The sequence below is a fragment of the Sminthopsis crassicaudata genome, chromosome 3, assembly GCF_048593235.1.
Source record: "Sminthopsis crassicaudata isolate SCR6 chromosome 3, ASM4859323v1, whole genome shotgun sequence".
NCBI lineage: Eukaryota > Metazoa > Chordata > Mammalia > Dasyuromorphia > Dasyuridae > Sminthopsis > Sminthopsis crassicaudata.
The window spans coordinates 173,528,995-173,554,049 of record NC_133619.1 but is presented as its reverse complement, the minus strand read 5'-3'; the positions used below and the strand labels follow the sequence as shown (position 1 = coordinate 173,554,049).

The 25,055-nt window shown below is 33.2% G+C and overlaps 1 protein-coding gene across 4 annotated transcripts in view; it reads right to left on the bottom strand.

Moving 5' to 3' along the window:
* The window catches only part of TFDP1 (transcription factor Dp-1), a 132,357-nt gene that overhangs the window by 71,310 nt on the left and 35,992 nt on the right, over positions 1–25,055 (bottom strand). For all 4 annotated transcript variants that reach the window (XM_074299589.1, XM_074299591.1, XM_074299590.1 and 1 more), the window contains exon 3: positions 7,270–7,336. In XM_074299589.1, the coding sequence (XP_074155690.1) occupies positions 7,270–7,336 (67 nt within the window). The remainder of the gene's footprint in view (positions 1–7,269; positions 7,337–25,055) is intronic.

Here is a 25,055-nt window from a genome sequence, read left to right as displayed (position 1 = left end):
CATGTCATATGTAAATAAATTAAATGATAGGAGGTGTTTCATTTCAAAAAGAATGGGAGTGGATGAGTATGATAGATATTTTCAAATATCTGAAGATTGTCATCTGAAGACAGATTAGCCCCACAGGACCAAACTAGGAACAATAGGTGGAAGTCCCAAAGAGACAAACTTAGGCTTGATGTAAGGAACAACTTCCTATACTAATAAAAGCTACACAAAACTGCAATGAGTATTTTGAGAGGTCGTAAACCTCAGTAAAGGTATTCAAGCCAAAATGGGGAACAAACAACCCTAATATAAAAAGGATTGTCTAAACTCTGCAGCTAGAGTATTTTTTGCAAATGTACAACAAAAAAATATTAACTATCAATTAATCAACTGTTCAACTCTTAGCAAGTCATTCTAGGCTTCATTTCCTTATGTACAAAATGAGTTGGACTTGATGTTCTCTAAGATTCCCTTCAATTCTAAACCCCATGATCCCATAATGATAACTACAAAATTACAATGACAGAAATAATGAAAGAATTAAATAATCTGAAAGAAACTCATTGTTCACAGATGGGAATTCAAACATATACAAAACCATTAAGAATTGCAAATAGTCTTTAAGTTCATTTACAAATGCCAATAAAAATATTTCTTTAAGATATGGACAAAATAAAAGGGTGTTTTATTGTCTGTCTTTTGATAAGAAAAATAAGCAAGCAAAGATATCAACAGTTCCTTTTTTTTTTTTTTCTTTAAACTAAAGTTGGGAGTCTGAAGGTCTGAGATTCAAATGTCAGATGAATAGCTGCTGTTCAACCTCAAAGACACTTCATCTCTCTAGGACTTGATTTCCTCTTTTGTAAAATGAAGAAAATGCACTAGATAATCTCTAAAATTGCTTCAATCTGGAAATCCTGTGATACTCATTAATAAAGACAGATTAACTGTTCACATAATTTGTCTTAACCTCTTAGACTTTAGAACAATAAAAAAGTTATAATCAAAATTATACAGAACTGAGAGAAACCAGAAAAACAAATTACAATAGAAATAAGAAGCATGTGTGTATTGATGATACACATACACATGCAAGTGGTAATTCTTTGATTAATGTGGCAAGTAAAAACTAGAAAAATACTTATTTAAATGTCACCAGGAAATCACGAGAGCAATATATGGAGAAAAAATAGATCAGTTCCAAACACATACCACAATAAGTTCCAGCCAGATTAGGGAATTAAATATTTTTTTAAATGTCTGTAATAAAGATAAAAGAAAATGGAATAATACATTTAATTCCATTGTACCCATTACACAAATGAAAAGATTGACAAATGAGTTCAATCACACACACACACTCACACAAACACACACACACACATATTCTCTTTGTCTCTCGATCTCAATGTACTCAATGTACAATGTTTGTATTAATTCTTTATAAATTTTAGATGGTTTAAAAACAACAACAACAATAAAAATCTTAGAATCTGTTTTTGGGAAATTCTGGTTTCTTTGTTTTTTCCCTGGAGTAAAACTGTGTGTCTGTGTGTCTGTGTGTGTGTGTGTGTCTGTCTGTCTGTCTGTCTGCATGCGCATGTGTGCACACACATATATATGTATTTCTGTGTGTGTATGGTGATACATATATGTATATGTGTCACTAATAATAAGAAAAACATAAGCAAAAGTGTTTGGGGTCCTATTTACATCAATTAAACTGTCATACACATACAAGCACATACCTGCGTGCGCGTATACACACACACACACACACACACACACACACACACACACACACACACACTCACATGCAAATCCACACACATACACACAACTAAAACAACAAACATTTATTAAGTGCCAATTGTGTGCAGGGGACTATACTATAAAATAAATTCTGGAAATTAATAAGGCACTCTCTTTGCCTTCAGGACAGCAGCTAGGTGGCACAGCAGGCCAGGGCCTAGAATCAGAAAGACTTCCTGAGTTTTAATCTGGCTTCAAATACTTACTAGCTGTGTGACCCTGGGCAAGTCACTTAACCCTGTTTGCCTCAATTTCCTCATCGGTAAAATGAGCTGGAGAAAGAAACAGAAAACCATTCCAGTATCTCTGCCAACAAAATCCTGAATGGGGTCACAAAGACTCAGAAATAAATGAAATAACAATCTTGCCATCAGGAAGCTTACAGTCAAGAAACAGAATAAGTCACTTAAACAAATAGATATAATAATAGCATGATAATGATAACTGACATTTATATATGGCTTACTATGTGCCAAGTAAAGCCCTTTTGGAATTATCTCACAACCCTGAGAGGTAGATGCCATTATGACCCCCATTTTACAGATGAGGAAACTGAAGCACACAGGATTAAGTGACTTGTCCAAGGTCACACAACTACTAAGTATCTGAGAGTGGATTTGATCCCCAGCCTTCCTGACTCGAAGTCCAGCCCTTTGGGTACTATTAGACTAAAAATATATATATAAAAGGGAAGGGATCTTGGGAAATCAGTGTTAGGGAAGGCACTGGGGGGAGGGAATATCAGGAATCAAAAATGGGGTGATGCAAAGGCATAAAGTTTTGAAGACTCAGCAGGGCAGCAGACTAAGTGAATTTATAGGTCTAATAGGAAAGAAAGCTCAGAGATGATAGAATTCAACACTAGCAGTTACAGAGAAGGAGGCATACTCGTATACTATCCTTGAAACTGCAAAACAGTGGAATATTTTTGGCTTCTGGCAGGGCCTCAAGTCATAAAAATAATAGTTAATGATACAATAACACCAAAAAATTTATTTTAAAGTAAATATCTAACTTTAATATATAAGATAAAAAAGGAGAGAAATATGCTAAACTCTTCTTTTTCTCCCTTTTCTTTTTTCATTCTTTCATCATTGACAAAAAAAAAAAAAAAAAAAAAAAAAAGGAAGAGCGATACATTTGGAAATGAAGGAATTTTATAAAAATAAAACTTTAAAATTTAAAAAAAAGATGGTCCATTTCTGAATTAGATCAGACTCCTCTAGAATTCCACAGAACTTAGAGTAATCAGACAGCTATTTTCCTTCACAAGTGACTTCAATGTCACTTCAGAATCAGAGTTGAGAACACCACTGGGTCCATAGCAAAATTTAAAAATGGTGTTCATTTTAAGAATTTCACATGAAATAGTATAATAAATGCTGAAAATAAATTACATCTGGAAAACTGCCCAGCCCCATTCCAATTCAACTTTTCTTCTCCTAACTCTTCAAAAAAGCATCTTTCCAAATTACCAGTTCATCTGTTGTTGTTTTTTTTTTAATTTATTTTTTTCTTCCTTTTTTGGTCAGTGTCTTCTTTTGCAACCTGACTAACATAGAAATATGTTTCACATCACTTCACATGTATAATCAATATCAAATTGCTTGCCTTCTCAAGGAGGGGGAGGAATGGTGGAAAGAAAGAGAACTTAGAACTCAAAATTCAAAAAATAAATGTTAAAGCTTTTTTTCTCCCACACAACTGGGAAATATTTAACAAAATAAATAGATATAAACTGAAGGGGAAAAGAAAAAAGAATTACCAGTTTATTATCATTATTGTTAATGAAAGGCAAGGGCAAAATTGGATGACATTCTGGGCCTGTGTCAGAAAAACCTGGGTTCAAGTCAAACCTCAGATACCTTAAGGCAACCTATAAACTCAAGACATGAGGCAGCTCTCTTAAGACATATCTTAAGACATCTTAGTTACATTACAGCTAGATTTCTTCCTGTAATAGTAAAGGGAGTTCCCATACTATGACACCCATATAACACTATAAATTTGACAAGTACTTTCACATACTTATCCCATTTGATCTTTATGACAATCTTATGATAGAATAGCTAGGACAAGAATTTTCCAGATTATCTGGAACTCAGAAGTTACAAGATTATCCCAGTGTAAAAGCAAAAGTAAATAACAAACTGAGGGATCTAATGTATGGTTTCTGCTTTCACAAATTATCACGTAGCCACCTCAATATCTTAGGTTCATTAAAAATTTTAAAGAATTTTTGCTAGAGAATATGCTCATGAAAATCTTTTAAATATAAAAATATTTCTTGAAAATAAACATGCCACATTATTGGCATTTAGCAACAGATGAAATCTGTAGTATGGAATTCTACTATAGTCAGGAAAAAAAAATCACAAAATTAACATTCTATACATATGCTAGGAAAGAAAATACAAATATTTCTAGATAAACACACACACACAAAAAAAAAAAACCCCACTAACTTTTTCTCTTTTTTTAATTACTTTTTGGAAATTATATTACAGTTTCCTAGGAAACACAGAGTTAACTAAAAAAATAATTAAAACAGTAAATTTATAGAATATAAAATAAACTCATATCAATCAAAAGCAATTCTGTATATTACGTTGGGAGGAAAAAAATAGAGAATAAAAATAGAATTTATAAAATATTTGGGAGTTCACCTATCAAACACTAGCACTTAGAGGAATACAATTATAAATCATTTGTTACAAAAATAAAGCATAACTAAAATAACTAGAAAAGGAAAATTATGTAAGCAATTAATAACTGCCCATTATAGGCCAGATACTAGGCTAAGTATTTTACAAATATTATCTCATTCTAACCTCACAACCACACAAGGTAGGTGCTGTTATTAGCATCCTTATTTTTTAGTTGAGAAAACCAAGGCAGATTAAGGGACAATTTCAGAGTCATAGCTAGAAAGTATCTCAGGCTAAATTTGAACTCAGGCCTTTCTGGTTCCAGGCCAACACTCCATCCAAAGCATTACTTTGCTGCCTCTGGAGAAATATTAATTGCCTAAGGATGAAATGAGCCAATACAATAAAAATGACAACAGTATCCAAATTATTTTATCTATTTAATGCAGAATTGTCAAATTAACAAAGATTTATATTAACGAGCTAAAAAAATTAATGAAATTATCTAGAGGAAAAGGCTCCTAAAGCTACTTCACCTACATATTTAGCTACTAATAGAATTGGATCTCAAAACTGCAAAGCAAGCTCATCAAAACCACATTATAGTGATTAAGAAACAGAGATAAATGAGTGGAAGAGATTAGGTGTAAAAATATAGAAATGAGGGAACAAAGTAGCATAGCATCTGATAAATCCACAAACCTCAACTACTAGAAAAGAAATTTATAACAAAAAATCCTGGGAAAACTGGAAAATCTGGCATAAATTAGGTTAAGACTAATACCTCATTATACCCACATAATATATTTCAAATTAAAAAAAAAAAAAAACTTACATACATAAGTAACATCATAAACAAAAAAAGGAGAAAAGAACTGCTTTTTACAACAAAGGCAGGGGAAAGTTAATGACCAATAAGGGATAAAAAGGATCAAGAAACCTAAAACAAGTAGGATCACTTTGAGAGTTACTTGCTAAATTGATTATACTTAAAAGAAAAAGCAAGTTGTACATAAGGAATTCAATTGCATATACAATTCTTTTTTTTTCCTTTCTGCTTCATATATGCAAATGCTTATTTTATTTAATGATTTCTAAATTTAGAAGGGGAAATAAGTCATTCTGTTCCCAATTCAATTCTCTAACTTTTAAGTTTCTTCAACTTTTAACAAATGAGATACAATAAATTTTTCAAAAATAAATAAAGGAAAAGATTTTTATGAGAGAAAACATTTACATCAAATATCTAATAAAAATATGATACAGAAGCTAACATAAAATCAAAGAACCAATTCCCCAATAAATAAGGAGTCAAAGGAAAGGGAAGTTTTCAAAGAAATATACTCTATCAATAACCACATGAAAAAATATTCCATATCACTAAAAAATAAAAACCAAGACATGAGAATTCACTTCATACTCATCAAATTAACAAATATGATTAAAAAACAGAAATCATCAGTTTTAGATTATAGGGAGAAAGTCAATAAGCATTTATATCTCTTACTATGTGCCAGACACTGCGTTGAGTGCTAAAGATATAAAGAAAGGAGCTCCATCTAATAAGAGATAAGCTAATCATAATGGAAAGAAATCTACTAAAATTCTTCTCTGATGTCTCATTTTTGTGGAGGCAACTGAATTTTTGAAGAATTTGCAGCATAAAGGGTCCTATTTCCTATTAAGATTTAAAGTTTCTATGTAGGCCCAGCAACAAACTGCCATTCATCTCATAAGCTGAGAAAGGGTTAATCATCAGTAAGTAGGTCACCAGGTAATAAATATCTTCAATACCAGAAACTCAAAAAGATTTATAAAGTTTAAGAGTTAAAAATTACAATAGTATAAAAATGGATGAAATAGCAGATCTTTTAAGCACTGAAGACATAGGTAAGTACTTCAATTTCTTCAGCTGTATTAATTGCAGCTACTTCATAGGGTTCTAGTGAGATTAAAATGAGATAATATTCAAAAACAAGGATTTTACCTTGGCTAGTTGATTTTAAAAGTAAATTGGAAATCAATAAGATAAATGATATTTGCATATTATAAAAACTAAATTTACATGGAATTGTAAAGTTCACAAAACATTTTTTCCACAACCTTAGTATGCAAATAAAATTATTCTCACTTAACAAGGGAGCCAAAGATTAAGTGACTTCCCTAGAGTTATGCTAAGTCTCTCATGACTCCAAGTTCAACATTCTTAATTATTATACCAGCACATATGGAACTTCCCTAAAAAAAGTAATTTTCAGAAATATACTTATCAAAATTCCAGAATCAATATGGATTGATTAAACTATAATGATTTATGACATTATTGAACATTAAACTTTTAAATAAGAGAAAATAGAAAATTCCAACATTGAATGTACTAGTGAAAAATTATGCTATTTTGATTGGGCCAGTGACAATTCCAAGATGGCATAGATAGCTTTAATCTTGGTGAAAATTGACATTAGGGTAAGGCTAGTATTTCCATCTCCATATTGGGTAAGTCCAGGGAAAGTGGCTCAAATGCACTCTAACATGGGATTGCTAAATGTAATTACTAAATGAAATGACATCAGTGAATAACACTGATCAGCTATTTGTTAAAAACAAAATGGTCTATTTTGAATTTCAATGAATCTGTATTTCTAGCATGTAAAATAATGACAGAAGGGACAGTTATTAATGAATATTACATAAAAATTAAATTAATTTTAATTATTATTGGTATAAATGCTAAAAGATGTTTAATAAATTAATTTAAATAAATAAAATAATTTAATAAATTAATTCTTAATGTTAATTCTCTTCAAAATGGACTTCTTACCTTTTCCAGGACTGAGGTTTTGGTCTATAAAAACCTTTAGCTCTCCATTTGCTTCAATTAAGCCGGCCTACAAAATAAGATAAAGCATATTTTTATTATATACAAAAGCTACAAAGTTAAAGTACATGAAATCTTACTAAACCAACATAAACAAAAAAACAGTAAAATTCAACAGACATTTGATTTTAAAAGAATTTCACTGAATCATCATTTTGCAAAAATGTTTCTTAAATTCATACAACTCATTAGATAACTCAAAGTAAGAAAAAAGAAATCAATATTTATTGGAAATCTACTATATCCCCAGAATTATGCTGCTACTTAGGAGAATATGCAGCTTGTTGAACATCATTAATAACAAAATAATACCATCTGAAAATTTTAATTTTTAAGAATATGATCTTTAATAACGAACTAAGGTGAATTTCAATAGTTTAAGGAATAAGTAACATATTTTTTACGTTCAAATTTGACAAATATTTGTTATATGCTTCTGTACATAGCATCTTGCTAGAAACAGAAATGACAAACTGAAGTAAGATCTGATACTTGCTTTCATGGAGTTTATATATTACCACCAATAGTATTTTGGTTATTCAGTTGTTCAGTTTAGTTGTGCCAGACTCTTTGTGACACCACGGATCATAGCATTCCAGTTTCTTATATCTTTTACTACCTCATCAAGTCATGGATGCTCATGTTCACTGTTTCCATGATATTTTCTATTTATTTCATCCTCTTCCATCATCTTTTCCTTTTGTCTTCAATCATTCCTAACATCAAGATCTTTTCTACTGAGTCCTGTCTTCTCATTATATAACCAAAGTGTTGAAATTTTAGCTTTAGTATTTAATCTTCCAGTAAATAATCTGAATTAGCTTCTTTAACTATTGTCAATCTCGTTATTGTCCAAGAGACTCTCAAAAGTCTTCTTCAGTACCACAAATTGATACATTGCTTCTGGAAAAACCCTAGCATTGACTATATTAACCTTTGTCAGCAAGATGACACAGGTGTTTTTTAATATTCTGTCCAGGTTTGCCATAACTTTACTTCCAAGAATCAAGCATCTTTTAATTTCATGGCTGCAGGTGCTATAAGCAATGATCTTGGAACCCAAGAATATTACATCTGACATTGCTTTCATTTCTTATCCATCTATTTGCCAGGATGTGATGGGCCCAGATGCCATGATCTTTAGCTAGCTTTTTTTTTTTTTACACTCTCCTCTTGTGCCCTCATCAAGAGGCTTTTTAATTCTATTTAACTTTTTGCAATCAAAGTAGTATCATCTGCATATACGAGAGTGCTGATTGATATTTCTCCTGGCAATTTTAATTCCAGCTTTTAATTTGTCCATCCAGTTTTCAGGTAACATATTCTGCTTATGAGTTAAATAAGGTGATAATATATAGCTTTGTCATGCTATTTTTGTAATTTTAGAAGCAATCAGTTGTTCCATATTCAGTTCTAATTCTTTCTTCTTGGCCTGTATAAGTTCCTGAAGTGACACGTGAGATGACCTGGTGTTGCCATCTCTTTGAGGACTTGCCACATTTTTGTTGTGATCATACAGTCAAAGGCTTTAGTGTAGTCAACAAAGCAAAAGGGAAAAAAATTTTTTTTGGAACTCTCGTGTTCTCTCTCCATAATCCAAAGAATACTGGCAATTTGGTCTTTAGTTCCTCTGCCTCTCTGAAAACCAACCTGCTCTTCTGTTAATTCTTGGCTCACATATTGCTGAAGGCCAGCTTGTAAACACAATCTTGTTGGGAAGTAAATTTGGTAATTTAAACATCCTTTGCTATTGCCCTTCTTTAGGACTGAAACATAAACTGATCTTTTTCAATTCAGTGACTGCTGAAGAGTTCTCCAAATTTGCTGGCAGATTGAGTGCAGCTCTGTAACATCCTCTTTTAGCTTTTTAAATCGCTCAGTTGGCAATGTCATCATCTCCACTAGTCTTGTAAGCAATGCTTCCTAAAGTTCACCTGATTTCATTCTCCCAGATTTCTGGCTCTAGACCAGTAACCACACCACTATCAAAATCAACGATGTTAAGAGCTTTCTTATATAGTTCTTCCATGCATTACAACCACCTCTTCTTAATCTCTTCTACTCTCTTAAGAACCTAATTTTTTTGTCTTTTATCATATCCATTTTTTGCATGAAATAGTTCTTTGCTATCTCTAATTTTCTTGTCCTTGCTAATCTATTATTTTCTTCTACTTCCTTTCGTTGATCATTTAAGAAAACCTTCCTATATCTCTTTTCTACTCTCTGCATTAATTTGGGGAATATTTTTCCATTTCTACTTTATCACTTTCCTTCTTTTCTCAACTGTTTGTAAAGACCTTACCAGAAGACCTTTTTGCTTTTTTTAGTCTTTTTTTTTTTAATTTTTTTTTTGCTGCTTCTTTCTGTACAACATTGCAAACCTCTGTTCATGGTTCTTGAGGCATTCTTATCTACCAGATTTAATCCCTTAAACCTACTCATCACTTCTGCTTCATATTTATAATGGATATTACTTAGGTCATACCAAATTTAAGTCTGACTTATGCAATAAGAACCCCATGATCTGAGTGATAATCAACAACCCAAAAAGTGACTCCATACAGGGACATGACCAAATGTTTAAAAGTTGCAATCAGCTAAGACTTAAAAAAACAAAGAGTAAAAAATTTAAGAAATAAAAATAACCTGACCAAATACAAAAATAAGCTAAATTAGAGCAGTACAAAACAAAGAAAAATAGAAAATGCAACATTTAAATTAATATTTAAAAGGTGGGCAGAAAATCAATAGGTTAAAAAATGAAAAGAAATATGAGGGAGGATAGATCAAGGGAGAGAGTGATCAGAAGTAAAGTAGACTCTTAGATAGGGGACAGTAAAAAGAGAAGATAGAACAGAACAGAATGAAGGCCTAGTTAGCCATCATAACTGTGAAGAGGACTGAAATGAGCTCATCCAAAATATGGAAGAGGACAACATGAATTAGAAAATATAATCCAACAATGTGTTATTTACAAGAACAATTGAAACAAAGATAGACACACTTAAAATAAGAGGCTGGAGCCCCTTTAAAAGCTTTAGCTGAAATTTAAAAGGACATGAGTGACAATCATGATCTCCCCCCAAAAAAAAATTTTTAGAAAAAACAGACCTAATTTAAAAAGACAAACAGAAAAACTATATTTTGCTAAACTATATCATAGACAATGAATTAATATCAACATTGAACATGTATGTACCAAATAGAATAGCATTCAAATTCTTAAAGGAAAAATTAAATTACAGGAGGAAACACAAAGTAAAACAATGAGGGCCCTCATTTGTTTCTCTCAAACATAGATATATGTAACTATAAAAGAAAAAAGTTAAGTAGGTGAATAGAATTTTATAAAATAATACTTTTGTTTTAATTTTATAAAATGATAGATATAAAATGATAGAGAATACTGAATGAAAATAGAGTATAACTCTTTCAGAGCTGTACATAACAGCTTCACAAAAACTGACCCATGTATTAGGGCATAAAAATCTTACAAATATTTAACATATACTTTAACATTTAATATGTATGGGACTACCTACCATCTAGGTACAAGTTGGTACAGAAGTTTTATCAAGGGCCAATTTTGAAAAATTACCCATGCATGTTTTGTCAATAAAAAGCTATAATAAAAAACAAAAATAAAAAATAAAAAAAAAATCTTGCAGAAAAGCATAAAAGTGAAATGCATCCTTTTCTGATTATAATGCAATAAAAATCATATTCAACAAAGGGCCTTTGAAGCACAGAATAAAATTAATTGACAAATAGCCTAATCCTAAATTATGAGTAAATCAAATAATATATCATAGAAACAATAATTTCATTAAAAACAAGGAAAACAATGAGACAACATACCAAAATTTTTGAGAAGCAGCCTAAACAGTAGTTAGGGTAAAACTTGCATCTCTAAACATTTACATCAATAAAAAAAGAAAATTACAGATGAATTGGACAGGCAACCAAAAATTTAGAAAAATCAACAAATTCAAAATGCCCCAATTAGACACCAAAATATAAATTCAAAAAATCAAGAAGAAATTGCAAAATTGAAAGGTTTTTAAACTCGAATAAAAATAGGAGCTGGTTGGGGGGGGGGGGAAGAGAGAGAGAATAAAATAAACATATAATTAATTTGATTTTTAAAAAACCAATTTGTCAATGTTATCAAAGGGGATTTCCCTCTTTGATTTTCATCAAGCCATTTTGTCATCCATTTTTCAAATTTTTTTCCCTTTCACATTGTCTCCTAAGTCCCAAAAAAATTTTTGATAAAGTGTTTGCCTTTGGTCTAAAAGAGATGACCAAATGACCATTCTTTTTTCTTGTTAATAAAATGATTAAATTGTCCCCCCAAAAAAATAAAATTGCCAGTATCAATACTAAAAAAGATAAATTAATAATCACTTAAGATGAAATAAAAGCAATTATTAGTAGTTATATTTATAATCTTAATATGTATGAATATTTACAAAAAATATAAATTGCCCAGAACATGAAATAAAACATTTAAACACCTTATCTTAGAAAAAAAGAAAATGAGAAAGCTATAAATGACTTCCCTCAGAGGGAAAAAAACAAATGAATTATATTAAACATTTTTTTAAAATTCCAATATTACATAATTATATATATATATACATATATATATATATATATATATTCTTTGAAAAAAATCAGTTACAAAAGGAATCCTAGCAATATGAAACAAATATAGTCTTGATACTTAAACCAGAAGGAAAGCAAGTGTAGTCATTATCACCATTATTTTTCAACATTTTATTAGAAATGCCACCTATATTCTCACTCTTCTGTTGGTATCTGCTTGCATTTTATTTTCTCAGTTTTTTTCCTTCCTTCTTGATCCAATGTTTCTGTGCGTCAAGATAATTGTATAAATATGTACACATATATTGGATTTAACATATATTTTAACATATTTAACATGTATTGGACTACCTGCCATCTAGGAGAGGGGGTGGGAGGAAGGAGGGTATAATTTGGAACAGAAGGCTTTGCAAGGGTCAATGTTGAAAAATTACCCATGCATATATTTTGTAAATTAAAAGTTTTAATAAGATTAATAACTTTTTGCTAATGAAATAATGGTATTCTTGGAGAACTCTAAAGAATCAGCAAAAAAAAACCTAGTTGAAAAAACTTCAGTAGAGTTGTAGGATATAAAATAAATCTATATAAATCACCAGCACTTCTATATACTACCTATAAAGCCCAACAGGAAAAGATAGGAGAAATTCCATTTAAAACAACTGCAGACAATATAAAATACTTGGGGGGCGGGGGGGGGGGGGGGAACGGTGTCTATCTGCCAAGACAAAATCAGGGACTATGCAAACATAACTGCAAACACTTTTCACACAAATAAAGTTCTAAACAAATGGAGAAATATTCATTGCTCATGTAAATTCAATAAATAAAAATGACATTCTACCTAAGTTAATAATGATTCAATACTATACCAAAGTACCAAAGAATTATTTTATGGAGCTAGGAAAAAAAAATAATAAAAAAATTCATCCAAGAACAAAAAGTCAAAAGATTCAATTAAAAAAAAAAAAAAGTGAAAGAATTGTCTACCTCTGCCTATCAAAACAATCTGACACTGGCTAAAAAAAAACAAAATGTTAGATCAGTGGAATAGATTAGGTACACAATTAAACAATAGTAAATGACCAAGTAATCTAGTATTTGATAAACCCAGATCTAAGTTTTGGAGACAAAAACTCATCATGAGACAAAAACCACTAGGAAAACTGGAAAGTAGTCGACTTCATTTCCTAAATATATAGGCAACTGAGCACATTTACAAAAAAATAACCAGTAATTCCCCAATTAATAAATGATCAAAGGATATGAACAGGCAGTTTTCAGAAGAGATCAAAGGTATCAAAAGTTATATTTTTAAGTGCTGTAAATCACTATTGATCACAGCAATGCAAGTTAAAACAACTTTTGAGATGCCACCTCACATCTACTGAATTGATTAAAATTATACATATATATGTACACACATATATACATACACATGTGTTTTATGTATGTATACAATGACTATTAACAATGTACATGAAAAAGAAATAACTGTGTAATTATAATGACTAACTTGGCTTTGAAGAAGAGATGAGAAAATGGAACGCTCTCCTTTCATTGAAGACATAAGAGATTATAGTTCAAGCTGCATATGCTGTCAGACTCCCTTGGGTAAAACCCCATTATTATCATCAACCATAAGCATTTAAATGTTTTTGATGTGCTATCCACTGAGAATACAAAAAAAGACAAAAACAGATCCACCATCGTCAGGGAGCTCACATTATAATGGAGATACAATGTTCGAACAACTATGTACATTTATGATAGATACAATATAAATAAGAAATAATTTCTAAGGGACTTCTGTGTTGAGGGAGCTGAAGAATGGCGAAGTCATGGGAAAAACTTTTGCAGAAGGTGGATTTTACCTGATGAGCCTTGAAAGAAGCCATGGGGTAAGAGTGAGAAAAGTTTGCCAAGCATGCATGAAAGTAGTGAAAAGTCATCAAGGGAACAGATATGGTATGTCCTATGGAAGAAGCTCCCTAGAATATATGCAGAAGAATTTAGTGTAAGACTAGAAAGACTTAAAGGGCCAGACAGTAAAGGGTTTAATTCAAAAGCAAAATTTGATCATGGAGGTAACAAGACCAAAATCTATTGAGGGACTGGGAGGGAGGAGGGGAAGTCACAGAAATATATGGTCAGGCCCCGTTTTTACTTAAGTAAAAGATGGTAATAACAGCAAGATTTGGCAAAGTACCAGTTATGGAGGGTAGGAGAATAAAAGAGTCAAGATAATGTAATGAATTCTCAGAAGACCAGAAAGATAGCAGTACCACTTTCAACCAGAATTAGTGATACAATCTTCTCTCTGCTGGCCTATCTCATTCAATTTTGAGTATTCTGATCACTAAAAAGCTTTTTTTAGAAGAAGCCTGAGTACATTTTCTTATTGTACTTGCTCTGCCCTCTTTAGCACTTCTAATCTGTCTTCCCTATAATAGTTCTTTACTTAGTCTGTCTATATGGCCTACTGATTTTCAGTTGCTCTGCTTTTAACAAAGAGAAACCTTCAGCAAACATCTGGGTAGATGAAATCACCCATTACAACTAGATCCTGTCATGAAGCTAGGTTTGCCAATTACTATATATACAATAGGAATATTTAACCCAATTCTCATTCCTGAACAAGCTATTTGAGAGTATAGTCTAGACCAGTGGTCCTCAAACTTTTTAAATAGGGGGCCAGTTCACTGTCCCTCACACTGTTAGAGGGCCTGACAATAGTAAAAACAAAAATTCACACTGTCTCCACCCCTCAGCCCATTTGTCATAATCCGTCGGGTGGCCCACTGGCAGTAGTTTGAGAACCCCTGGTCTAGACCATTACACAAATATTTAAAGTTGAATCCTCTTGTCCAACTTTTCTTGCCCAGTTTTACAGAGGAATAAATTAAAATCCCAAAGTGGATTTCCCATGATCAAACTGTTAATTAGAAGCAGAATCAACGTAAGAAACCCAAATCCTCGGTTTCCCAGTCTAGTATTCTGTTGTTATTTTTACAAATCTATATCCCTTAGTTTACCTCTCGGACTTTGTGTCCAAGGGAGAACTAGAGACCATTATTGATCACAAAATAGAACATTTTGATTACACCAAATTAAAAAGTTTCTGCACAAACAAAACTAATGCAAACAAGATTAGAAGAGAAGTAACAAACTGGGAAAACATTTTTAGTTAAAGGTTCTGATAAAGGCCTCATCTCCAAAATATACAGAGAATTAACTTTAATTTATAAGAAATCAAGCCATTCTCCAATTGATAAATGGTCAAAGGATATGAACAGACAATTTTCAGATGATGAAATTAAAACTATTTCCACTCATATGAAAGAGTGTTCCAAATCACTATTGATCAGAGAACTGCAAATACACATTTGTGTATACACAACTCTGAGATACCACTACACACCTGTCAGATTGGCTAAGATGACAGAAACAAATAATGATGAATGTTGGAGGGGCTGTGGGAAAACTGGGACATTGATGCATTGTTGGTGGAGTTGTAAAAGAATCCAACCATTCTGGAGAGCAATCTGGAATTATGCCCAAAAAGTTATCAAACTGTGCATACCCTTTGATCCAGCATTGCTGTTATTGGGCTTATATCCCAAAGAAATACTGAGTAGGGGAAAGGGACCTGTATGTGCCAAAATGTTTGTGGCAGCCCTTTTCATAGTAGTTAGAAACTGAAAAATGAATGGATATCCATCAATTGGAGAATGGTTGGGTAAATCATGGCATATGAATGTTATGGAATATTATTGTTCTGTAAGAAATGACCAACAAGAGGAATACAGAGAGGCTTGGAGAGACTTACATCAACTGATGCTGAGTGAAATGAGCAGAACCAGGAGATCATTATACACTTCAACAATGATACTGTACGGGGATGTATTCTGATGGAAGTGGATATCTTCAACATAGAGAAGAGCTAATCCAATTCCAATTGATCAATGATGGACAGAATCAGCTACATCCAGAAAAGGAACACTGGGAAATGAGTGTAAACTGTGAGCATTGTTTTGTTTTGTTTTGTTTTGTTTTTCTTCCCAGATTATTTTTAGCTTCCAAATACAATCCTTCCTTTACAACAACAACAACAAAATTCGGTTCTTCACATATATATTGTACATAGGATATCCTATAAGATATTTAATATGTATGGGAATGCCTGCCATCTAGGGGAGGGGGTGGAGGGAAGGAGAGGAAAAATTTGGAACAGAAGGGAGTACAAGGGATAATGTTGTAAAAAAAAAAAAAAAAAAAAAAAAAAAAAAAACCTATGAATATGTACTGTCAAAGAAAATGTTATAATTATAAAAATTAATAAAAAAAATTAAAACAAAAAACAATCTATATCCCTCATGGGATTTTTTTTTTACCCCTCTTAACTAAGATCATTTTAACTACAATATTTATTTTTCTTCTTCCTTTAATCACTCATTAAATCTCCAGTGTATTCCCTCTCCCAGCCAGAAGACCACTTACTACTCCACACTTTTTATTTAATGTATTCCTTTTGAATATTAAAGAGTCTTCCATTGTCATGATTGGTCTATTCACAAATTATATGCTACCCTGACTTGGTAATACCAATGAGATCCTATTTTCTTTCTTTCAAACTCACTTTATTTCAATACTCTTTTCACCTGATGGTCCTATCAGATCCCATTCCCAAGTCTATACATCCAACCTTAGTTTCTCTCTTGAGGTACTCACACATCATCCCAACCACCTATGCTCAAAATATTGTCATCTCATCTCTCTGTGAGTTTCACTCCATCAATCTGCTGCTAAATCTTATGATTTCTACTTTCATAATACTGTCCACATCAATCCCCTTTCTCTATACACAAAGCTACAAACCTACTTTCAATACTCATCACCTTTCATCTGAAATGGTCTCCCAGCCTCAAATCTTTCCATATTAGCCCTTTTCCATTCACTTGCAAGGTGATTTTTTTTTCCTATAGGCTAGGTTTGACAAGATCAGCTTCATATGCTAATAGTGACTCCTAATTATTTCTTATCTTTGAGTTTTTAATATTTTACTCTTATCCACAATGTGACTAATTAGGCCCACTTGCACACAATACTCTACCTCTGTCTCTATTCCATTACACACACACTGACCCAAACGTTAGTAATACTCTGTCCCTTATCTCTATTCTCACTTAGTTTCCTTCAATATTCAGCTCAAATCCAAATTTCTGCAAGAAACATTTCATCATCCCACCAGCTTCAATTGCTTTTCCCTCCCAAATCGACTTCCATTTATTCTGCATATTTTGCATATATAACTCAGTTATTTACATACTATCTCCCTCATTAGACTACATACTCCTTGACCATCTTTTGATTTTCTTCATAGGATTAACATGTACCTGGAACATAAGGTGCAAAATAAATGTATGCTAATGATACTGACACTGCTCTTTAAGATCTGGGATCTATTCTACTGTTATTTTTCTACTACACAGTTATATTCTCCTACAAATTACTATTGTCTTATTTTATTATTGGTTCTGGCAAATTTCTCAACCTCCCCTTTCAATGTAAACCCTTCTAGAACAGATGAACAAATCTCTAGCCAAGTAAATTCTTCCCATCCTCATTAGGCAAACTGTATCCCTTGCCAAAAGCCTATTTATTCTAGTATCTTAATTAGGCTGTAGTCCACAGACTAAAATTAACCTCTTATGCCACCAAATTCTTCAGTTGCCTACCTAAGATTTATAAGATTTCCATATTTTTCTTAGAACTCAGTTGTTCCCACATGTATCACCAGAAGTATATACTAATTATCAGGTTTGCTTTTAGAAGCTTCTCATCTTGCTCTAGATATGTCTTCTTGGGTAAAATGGTCATCTAATGAATAACCTCCTGCTAATGCTTTGATATACAAGCAAATGCAAAATTTAGGTATGAGATGGCTTCAAACATTCCAAAAACTCCACACTCTTAGCCTTGTATCCTAGACATGAATCCTAGGAAGATAACATACTTCCTGATTGGTCATGGCAACAATGCACACCTATGCTACCTTTGTACCCTGCAGGAGGGACTCACTGGTTACCATCATCCATTTCTTCTTTCTGTAACCAGTAACAGATGTTGTTCACACTGCTAGTACTATTAGATCCTCAGAATAACCTTGAAGCACAAGCTTCTTTTCCCTCTTAAAATCCAGGTTCTTTCTCCCAAGATTGACATATATCTACCATAATGTTTCAACATTTCAGGTCTTTTCTTCTCTCTGACTTAAGCTACATTTCCACATTACCCATTCTTTTGGACTCCTCTTTGCTTCGCCTCATGATGTCTTTTTACACTGAAGAGACTGAATCACTGTTAGTTTTGTTGTATTATTTACAGATAAACCAGGGAGGTTAACTTAGCCCTTTGCTTCTAATAGGAAGACCAATTTATTTCTATTTAGTGATACAAATTTGATGATAGCCCAAGGGAAAAAATAAACAAACCCAGAAGAATCCTTGCAGGTACCGGAAGCTATTCCACTCTCAACACTCATTGGGAATGAAATATTTCAATCTTTATAGCTCTTCTATCTACTCCCATTGCTAACCTCCCAGGAATGCAGAATCAATTCCATCACTACTAGGTTCACTCCCACTCTGTCCTCAGGAGGTCCTGAAAAACTGCTTTGAAGTACTTCCCATCTTGCACTGATACCTTCTTTGGAGGAAGTAGCCATCAACAAGCAATCTTCTCTTAATGTTTTGATGCAAGCACTGACAAAAGTCACTGTAAATTCTTGCTGCAGACATTCAGAACTTCAAACTCTTAAGACTCTTTAAACTTTTCCTCTCCTCTTGTCTTCAGAATTTTTATTCCGTCCTGTGTCTTCACTGTCATGTAGACATCCAAATAATCCAAAATAGCTGGTAATATACAAGTAATTTCTATCTAGATTTGGCATCTATTAAAAGAAATTATGCAGTAAAAAATAATTATTTAACCTATCTGATTAACAACATCTTATAACATTCTCTAAGTACTTAATACAGCTTAAATCATTAAGTTTTAGAATGTAAAGTTGTTTTTGTAGTATAACATGGGAATATGTAGTAATAAGAAACTATTCTGAAGTTAAAATAACTATTATGATTAAAGTAACTATCAAAGCTATTTAAGCTATATAATATACCATAATAAAAGGAAAACAATTGTTCATTAGTTTACTGGTATATGTTTTTTTCACTGCTTTGACCATTTCTTAAAGTTCTGCCAATGACAAAGAGAAATGCCCAAGAGTCTTCCAAAGTGTTACTATGAGACAGAGTTTCTAGGAAGACATCTATCTCATCTAAAAGCCAGGAACAACTATAATAGAATTAAGTAACTTTTCTAAAATAGTGGACCAAGCATTATACATTAAAGAAATACTAAATGAATTAATTTGTCCTATTTTTCAATTAAATTATAAGGCATATAAAACAGACTATTTCATCTAAAAGGTAAATAATTCTGTAGTTTTTTCAATCTTTTTAAAAAACTATCATATCTTGGGGGCAGCTAGGTGGCACAGTGAATAGAGCCCTGAATTCAGGAGGACCAGAGTTCAAATATGGTCTCAGACACTTAACACTTCCTAGCTGTGTGACCCTGGTCAAGTCACTTAACCCCAGCCTCGGGGGGGGGGGGGGGGGAAACTATCATATCTTAAACAAAATATTTTAAACTGCAGAAAGCATTACTGACATTGAAATGTTATGACATAACATAATTTGTATCATAACTATAAAGGAAATACAAACTCTCATTTTCATAAAGGAAATTTGAAAATACTTCCAAAAAATGGGATTATTCAGGATTGCTCTGTTTGCTAATTTTTTTTTTTATTCATTAGATAGGGTAGAGAAACAGTCACGTCTCTGAAATGAGATTTTCCCTAAAACATCATAGTCAAAAAACACCATTTAAACTAGTATCGCCTGACCAACAATATGTTCAATAAATATAAGGTTTTTGAAATGCTTGATTTGAGTTTAATTCTTTCAGATCATCATAGAAGAGATCTGTCCCAAAAGTCTTGAATAGAGGGAACTAGGTGATATAGAAAAGGAGAGAGAGAGAGAGAGAGAGAGAGAGAGAGAGAGAGAGAGAGAGAGAGAGAGAGAGAGAGAGAGAGAGAGAGAGAGAGAGAGAGAACACCAACCTTGGAGTTAAGAAAACTTATTAGCTGTATAATCCTGGGCAATCTGAATACATCTGCCCCCCCCCCAAAAAAAATGTCTCTTCGGTAGTGATGTGAAAGTGTGAAAGAATACATTCAGAGGAAGCCCCCAAAGATTCATAACAATTTTTAGATAAAAAAAATAGGCATTTTCAAAAATTTCATCTTCACTGACTTTTTTTGGGGGGGGAGAGGGTAGGCAATACAAGTTCTAATGTTTAAGATATGACAGTGAATTGGGCAAGACATTTTGTATCTCTGATTTTCAGTTTTCTCTTCTATAAAACAAAGAAATTGAAGTAAATGATTTCTAAAAGTCAGTTCCAGCATTAACTCCTATAGCCTGTGGTGTCTGATTATCAAGTTATAACACCAAAACTACACAATCTGCTATATTTATATTATAAATAACATCATTGAAAGATTAGAGCTCAGTATATGCCAAAACTTATTAAAGTGGTTGTACACTTTGACCCAGAGATAGCAATGGTGGAAAACTTGTCCACATATACAGAATATAGCAGTATTTTTGGTAATACCAAATTACTAGAAACAAAGTCATTCACCAACAATTGGGGAATGGCCAAAGATATTGTGCTACAGGAACAGAATGGAATATTCCTGCACTGTGAAAAATAATGAATATAGTAAACCTAGGAAGACATATATGAAGTGAATATAAAATGAAATAATCATAATCAGGAGATTGCTTAAGAGAACAACAATAATATAAAGGAAAGCAACTCTGGAAGACTTCAGAACACTAAACAGTAACCAATCAAAATGTCAGAAGAAGGACACAGGCTTCCCATCTCTTGGCAGAGATTTTTCTGGGCTGGAGACACAAAAAGTACTTATATTAATGGATAGTCAATATGCTGATTTGTTTTGTTTCATCACGTTTATTAGTTGCAAGGGAGAGCACAAAGAGAAAAAAGGAAAAGATGTCAATGAAAAATAAATGTATTTTTTAAATGCACAAATGAAAACAGAATGAAGGTCAGAGTGAGGACAAGCAGATCAATTTTACTACTATATTATTCAATTTAACATATGTTTCAAGTCAGTCAACAGCCATTTATTAACTGCCTACTGTGCTCCAAGAACTGTACTAATTGCTGGAAATACAAAGAAAGACAAAAAAACCCAACATAGACCTCAGTTTAATGGGGAAGACAGCATGCAAAAATCCTACATACAAATAAGCTATAGACAGGGGAGGCCCTTGAGATTAATAAAGGTATTTTTTGCAGAGGGAGGAATTTTAGCTGAGACTTGAAGAAAGGGACATTCAAGGATAGTGGGCATGATCTGGACTGGGATATGGGGGAAAAAAAAAAAAAGAGAGAGAGGAAACAGGAGGGGATCCAGAAGAGAACACTGTGCTGAAACTAAGAACAGATAAGGTAGAGTGTGACCCAACAGTGTCATGGACTGCAGACAGGTCTAGAAAGGAGAGAATGCTAAGAAAAGGCCTCTAGCAATAAAATGGCAATTAAGTGACTAATGGCACCTTGGAAAGAGAAGTTTCAACTGCATGATAATATAGCAGAGGGCTAAGAAGAAAGTGAGGGGAATAGAAGGGAAGACAACTAGGATAGATGTTTACTTTTCTAGGAGTAAGAAAAGAAAAGGGAAAGAGAGAAGCTGACAATTTTACATAAGGTTCACTTCAATATCCATCTTCAATTCTGCTGGGTTTCAACTCCACAAGACACCCAGAGTGCCCCCCCTCCATTTTCCAGCTTCTAAGTTCCTTAAAATGACAGGGACAGTCCTTCTTTTATTTATCTGTATCTCCAGCAATTACCACAGTGCCTAGTACATAGTAGGTGCTTCATAAATGTTTATTGAATTGAACTGATGATCCTTTTCCTGTTCTTTGTTGATGTGTTAAATCTATAGTAAATATACATATATGTATAGTAAATTCACGAAAAAAAGAATGTTTCTTCAAAAAATAGAACAAGTGGCAGCAGATCATTTTCTTTTTATTAATATCTTTTGTTTTCACAAAACATACATTTCTCTTTACTCCTCCCCTTCCCCATGCAGAACTATCCATTATGTTATTTTTCAAAAAAAGAAAAAAAAATTTGGTAACAAAGATTAATCAATGTCAGAAATGTTTCAACAGAGAAGAACATTTATAATAGCTCTTTTTGTAGTAACCAAAAATTGGAAGCTTAAGGGAGTGTTCTATTAGAGAATGGCTAAACAAACTATGATATACAAATACAATGAAATGTCATGAGGTCAGTTTCAGAGAAAATGCAAATGATAAACCAGGAGCCCATGGAACTGAAAATAAAGATACCACAACCATCTCCTGCTAGAATGTGGACGAATTCAAAATGTAGAATGAGAAACTGGTGAATTGGTACATTAATGATAGCATTAGAGACATGATAATGTCAGGATATTTACCAAGGTTTCCTTTTTTGTTCCCTTTTTGTTCAGTAGGAGAGTGGGGCTGGAGGATAGAGAAAATAAAAGCTGATTTTTTTAGAAGATATCTAGTGAGCAAAAAAAAAAAAAAAAATCCGTAGTTAAAAATTAAGTGATTTTCTTCCAGAAATTGGGGGGGGGGGGGGGGAAATCAAAATATTTTTGTTTGTTTGTTTGTTTTTTGTTTGTTTTTTTCTTTGGCTGAGGTAATTGGGGTTAAGTGACTTAACCAGGGTCACACAGTGACCTATTAAGTGTCTGAGGTCACATTTGAACTCAGGTCCTCTTGACTTCAGGGCTGGTGCTCTATCCACTGCACCACCTAACTGCCCCCAAGGTGAATATTTTTTTTTAATTTGATATCATATATAAGTGATCCACACACATACACACCTCCCCCAACTATGCAAAGGAGATAAGTGAAATGAAGCCAAGTTTCTTCACTTTCTCTTTGCTTTGTAGTTATTGCTCTTTTGCACTGAAGTAGGCATTGTGAATGTTGCTTTTCATGGCTTTCTTATTCTACTTTGCATCAGGTCATTTATGTCTCACTCCATGCTTTTCTATATTCATCATGTGTCATCATGTCCCAGCATAGTAATATTTGATTACAGTCATGTACAACAATTTGGCCATTCCCAAAAAAATAGGCATCTTCCCCTCCTCCCCAATCAATGGGCATCTTTTTTCTCCCTAACACTTCTTTGCCAACACAATAAGTACTGCTATAAATATTTTGACATATATGGATACTTTCTTTTTGTCAATAACCTCCTTAGGATACACAGATTCTGAGTCAAAGGGTATGGACATGAAAACTTTATTTACTTACTTCCAAACTGATTTCCAGAATGTCTGTACTAAGCTGCTGCTCTGCCAACAATGCATTAGTTTGCCAGTGAAAGATCATTGTTATTAGACTACTTAGACCTCAATTAGAATGATAAAAATCAAAACCAGAAATTGCTTTTCAGAGATCAACAAATCTAACCCCTTCATGCCTCCAAGCATGATTACATGCTTTAATAGTTTTAAATATCCAAAAAGATTGGCACAACTTGCCCCAATAGTACATTTTGGTGTTTTACTACCTCCTGCCAAGTTTTTACTGTGTCTAAATTAAATCTCTCATAATTTAAATATACTTCTTATTCTGTCCTTAAAGGAGATAAGAACAGATATATGCTCTCTTATAATACTTCTTCATAAGCTTACAAATAATCACTTTCCAGCTAACATTTTACATTATAACCATACAGCTCTTTCTTGGACCTTCAAATGCCCCAATCACTCAGTTTCTCAAACTGCTTACTTTTTATGATCTACTACTCCCCACTCCATCTCAGCCCCACATAAAGATCTTGCCCTCACTCATAAATGTACCACTTCCATATTCAAGAATTCCAAAATCTCCTTATCCAACCACATTTTTTTTTTGCCTTCCCTTACCAAACTGTGCTTTTCTTCTGCAACATGATCTTCAATCACTTGACCCTTCAATTCTCTCCCAGGCCACGTTCCCTTCATTACCTATTCTTGCCTCTTTTCCCCATCATGACTCCTAGTGAATGAATTTAACTCTACACTGTGCTCTTCTCTTGTATCCCTATCTCATGCTTCTACCTTGAATCACTCCCACCATCAGCAATTTTCAAAAAAAAGGGGAGAAAATCATTCAGCCATTCAACTAAATTCACCTGCCTTTTTGTTACACAGTCTCACAACTGGGCCCCCACTGCTGCTAGACAATCCTACTTAAATCTCCCTCATCAACTCACTATTTCACTCTCCACAGTTCTTCCAAAGCACCTCAGCCCTCCTCAAATCTCCCATAGCTTTCCCTGCCCTCCACCCTCTGGGCTGAGAACTGTGCCTCATACTTTACAGAAAACATTGAGCCCATCACTTCTCTCATTACTTCAAGTGCCTTCTGCCATTCTCTTTCCTCCTTTTACCCCTAATCTCACCTGATGACGTGGCCTTACTCCTAACCATGGCCAACCCTTCTATACGTTCAAGCGATCCCCATCCAGCTTTTCCAACAGATTGTCCCCTCTACCATCCCCACTCTGATTTATCTTTTATCTGTCTACTAACTTGTTTCCCACTGCAAAATTCCTACTTAATCCATTCATTCCCACAATAATCTTATATGTCTTCTACCCCCTGTGGCTAAACTTAAGAAAGCCACCCACAAAAGGTGCCTCTACTTTCTTTCTTCTCACCCTCTTGCAATCCGACTTCTGGCCTTATCACTGTACTGAACTATTTTCTCCCCAAAGTTAACAAAGATTTCTTCCTTGTCAAATTCAGCAGCCTTTTCTTAATCCTCATTCTCCTCGACCTCTCTACAGCCTCTGATCACCTTCTCCTACATGATACCATCTTTTCTCTAGATTTTTGGGATATCTGGTTCTCCTACCACCCATCTGATCATTTTTCTGTTGCCTTTGCTAGATCCTCA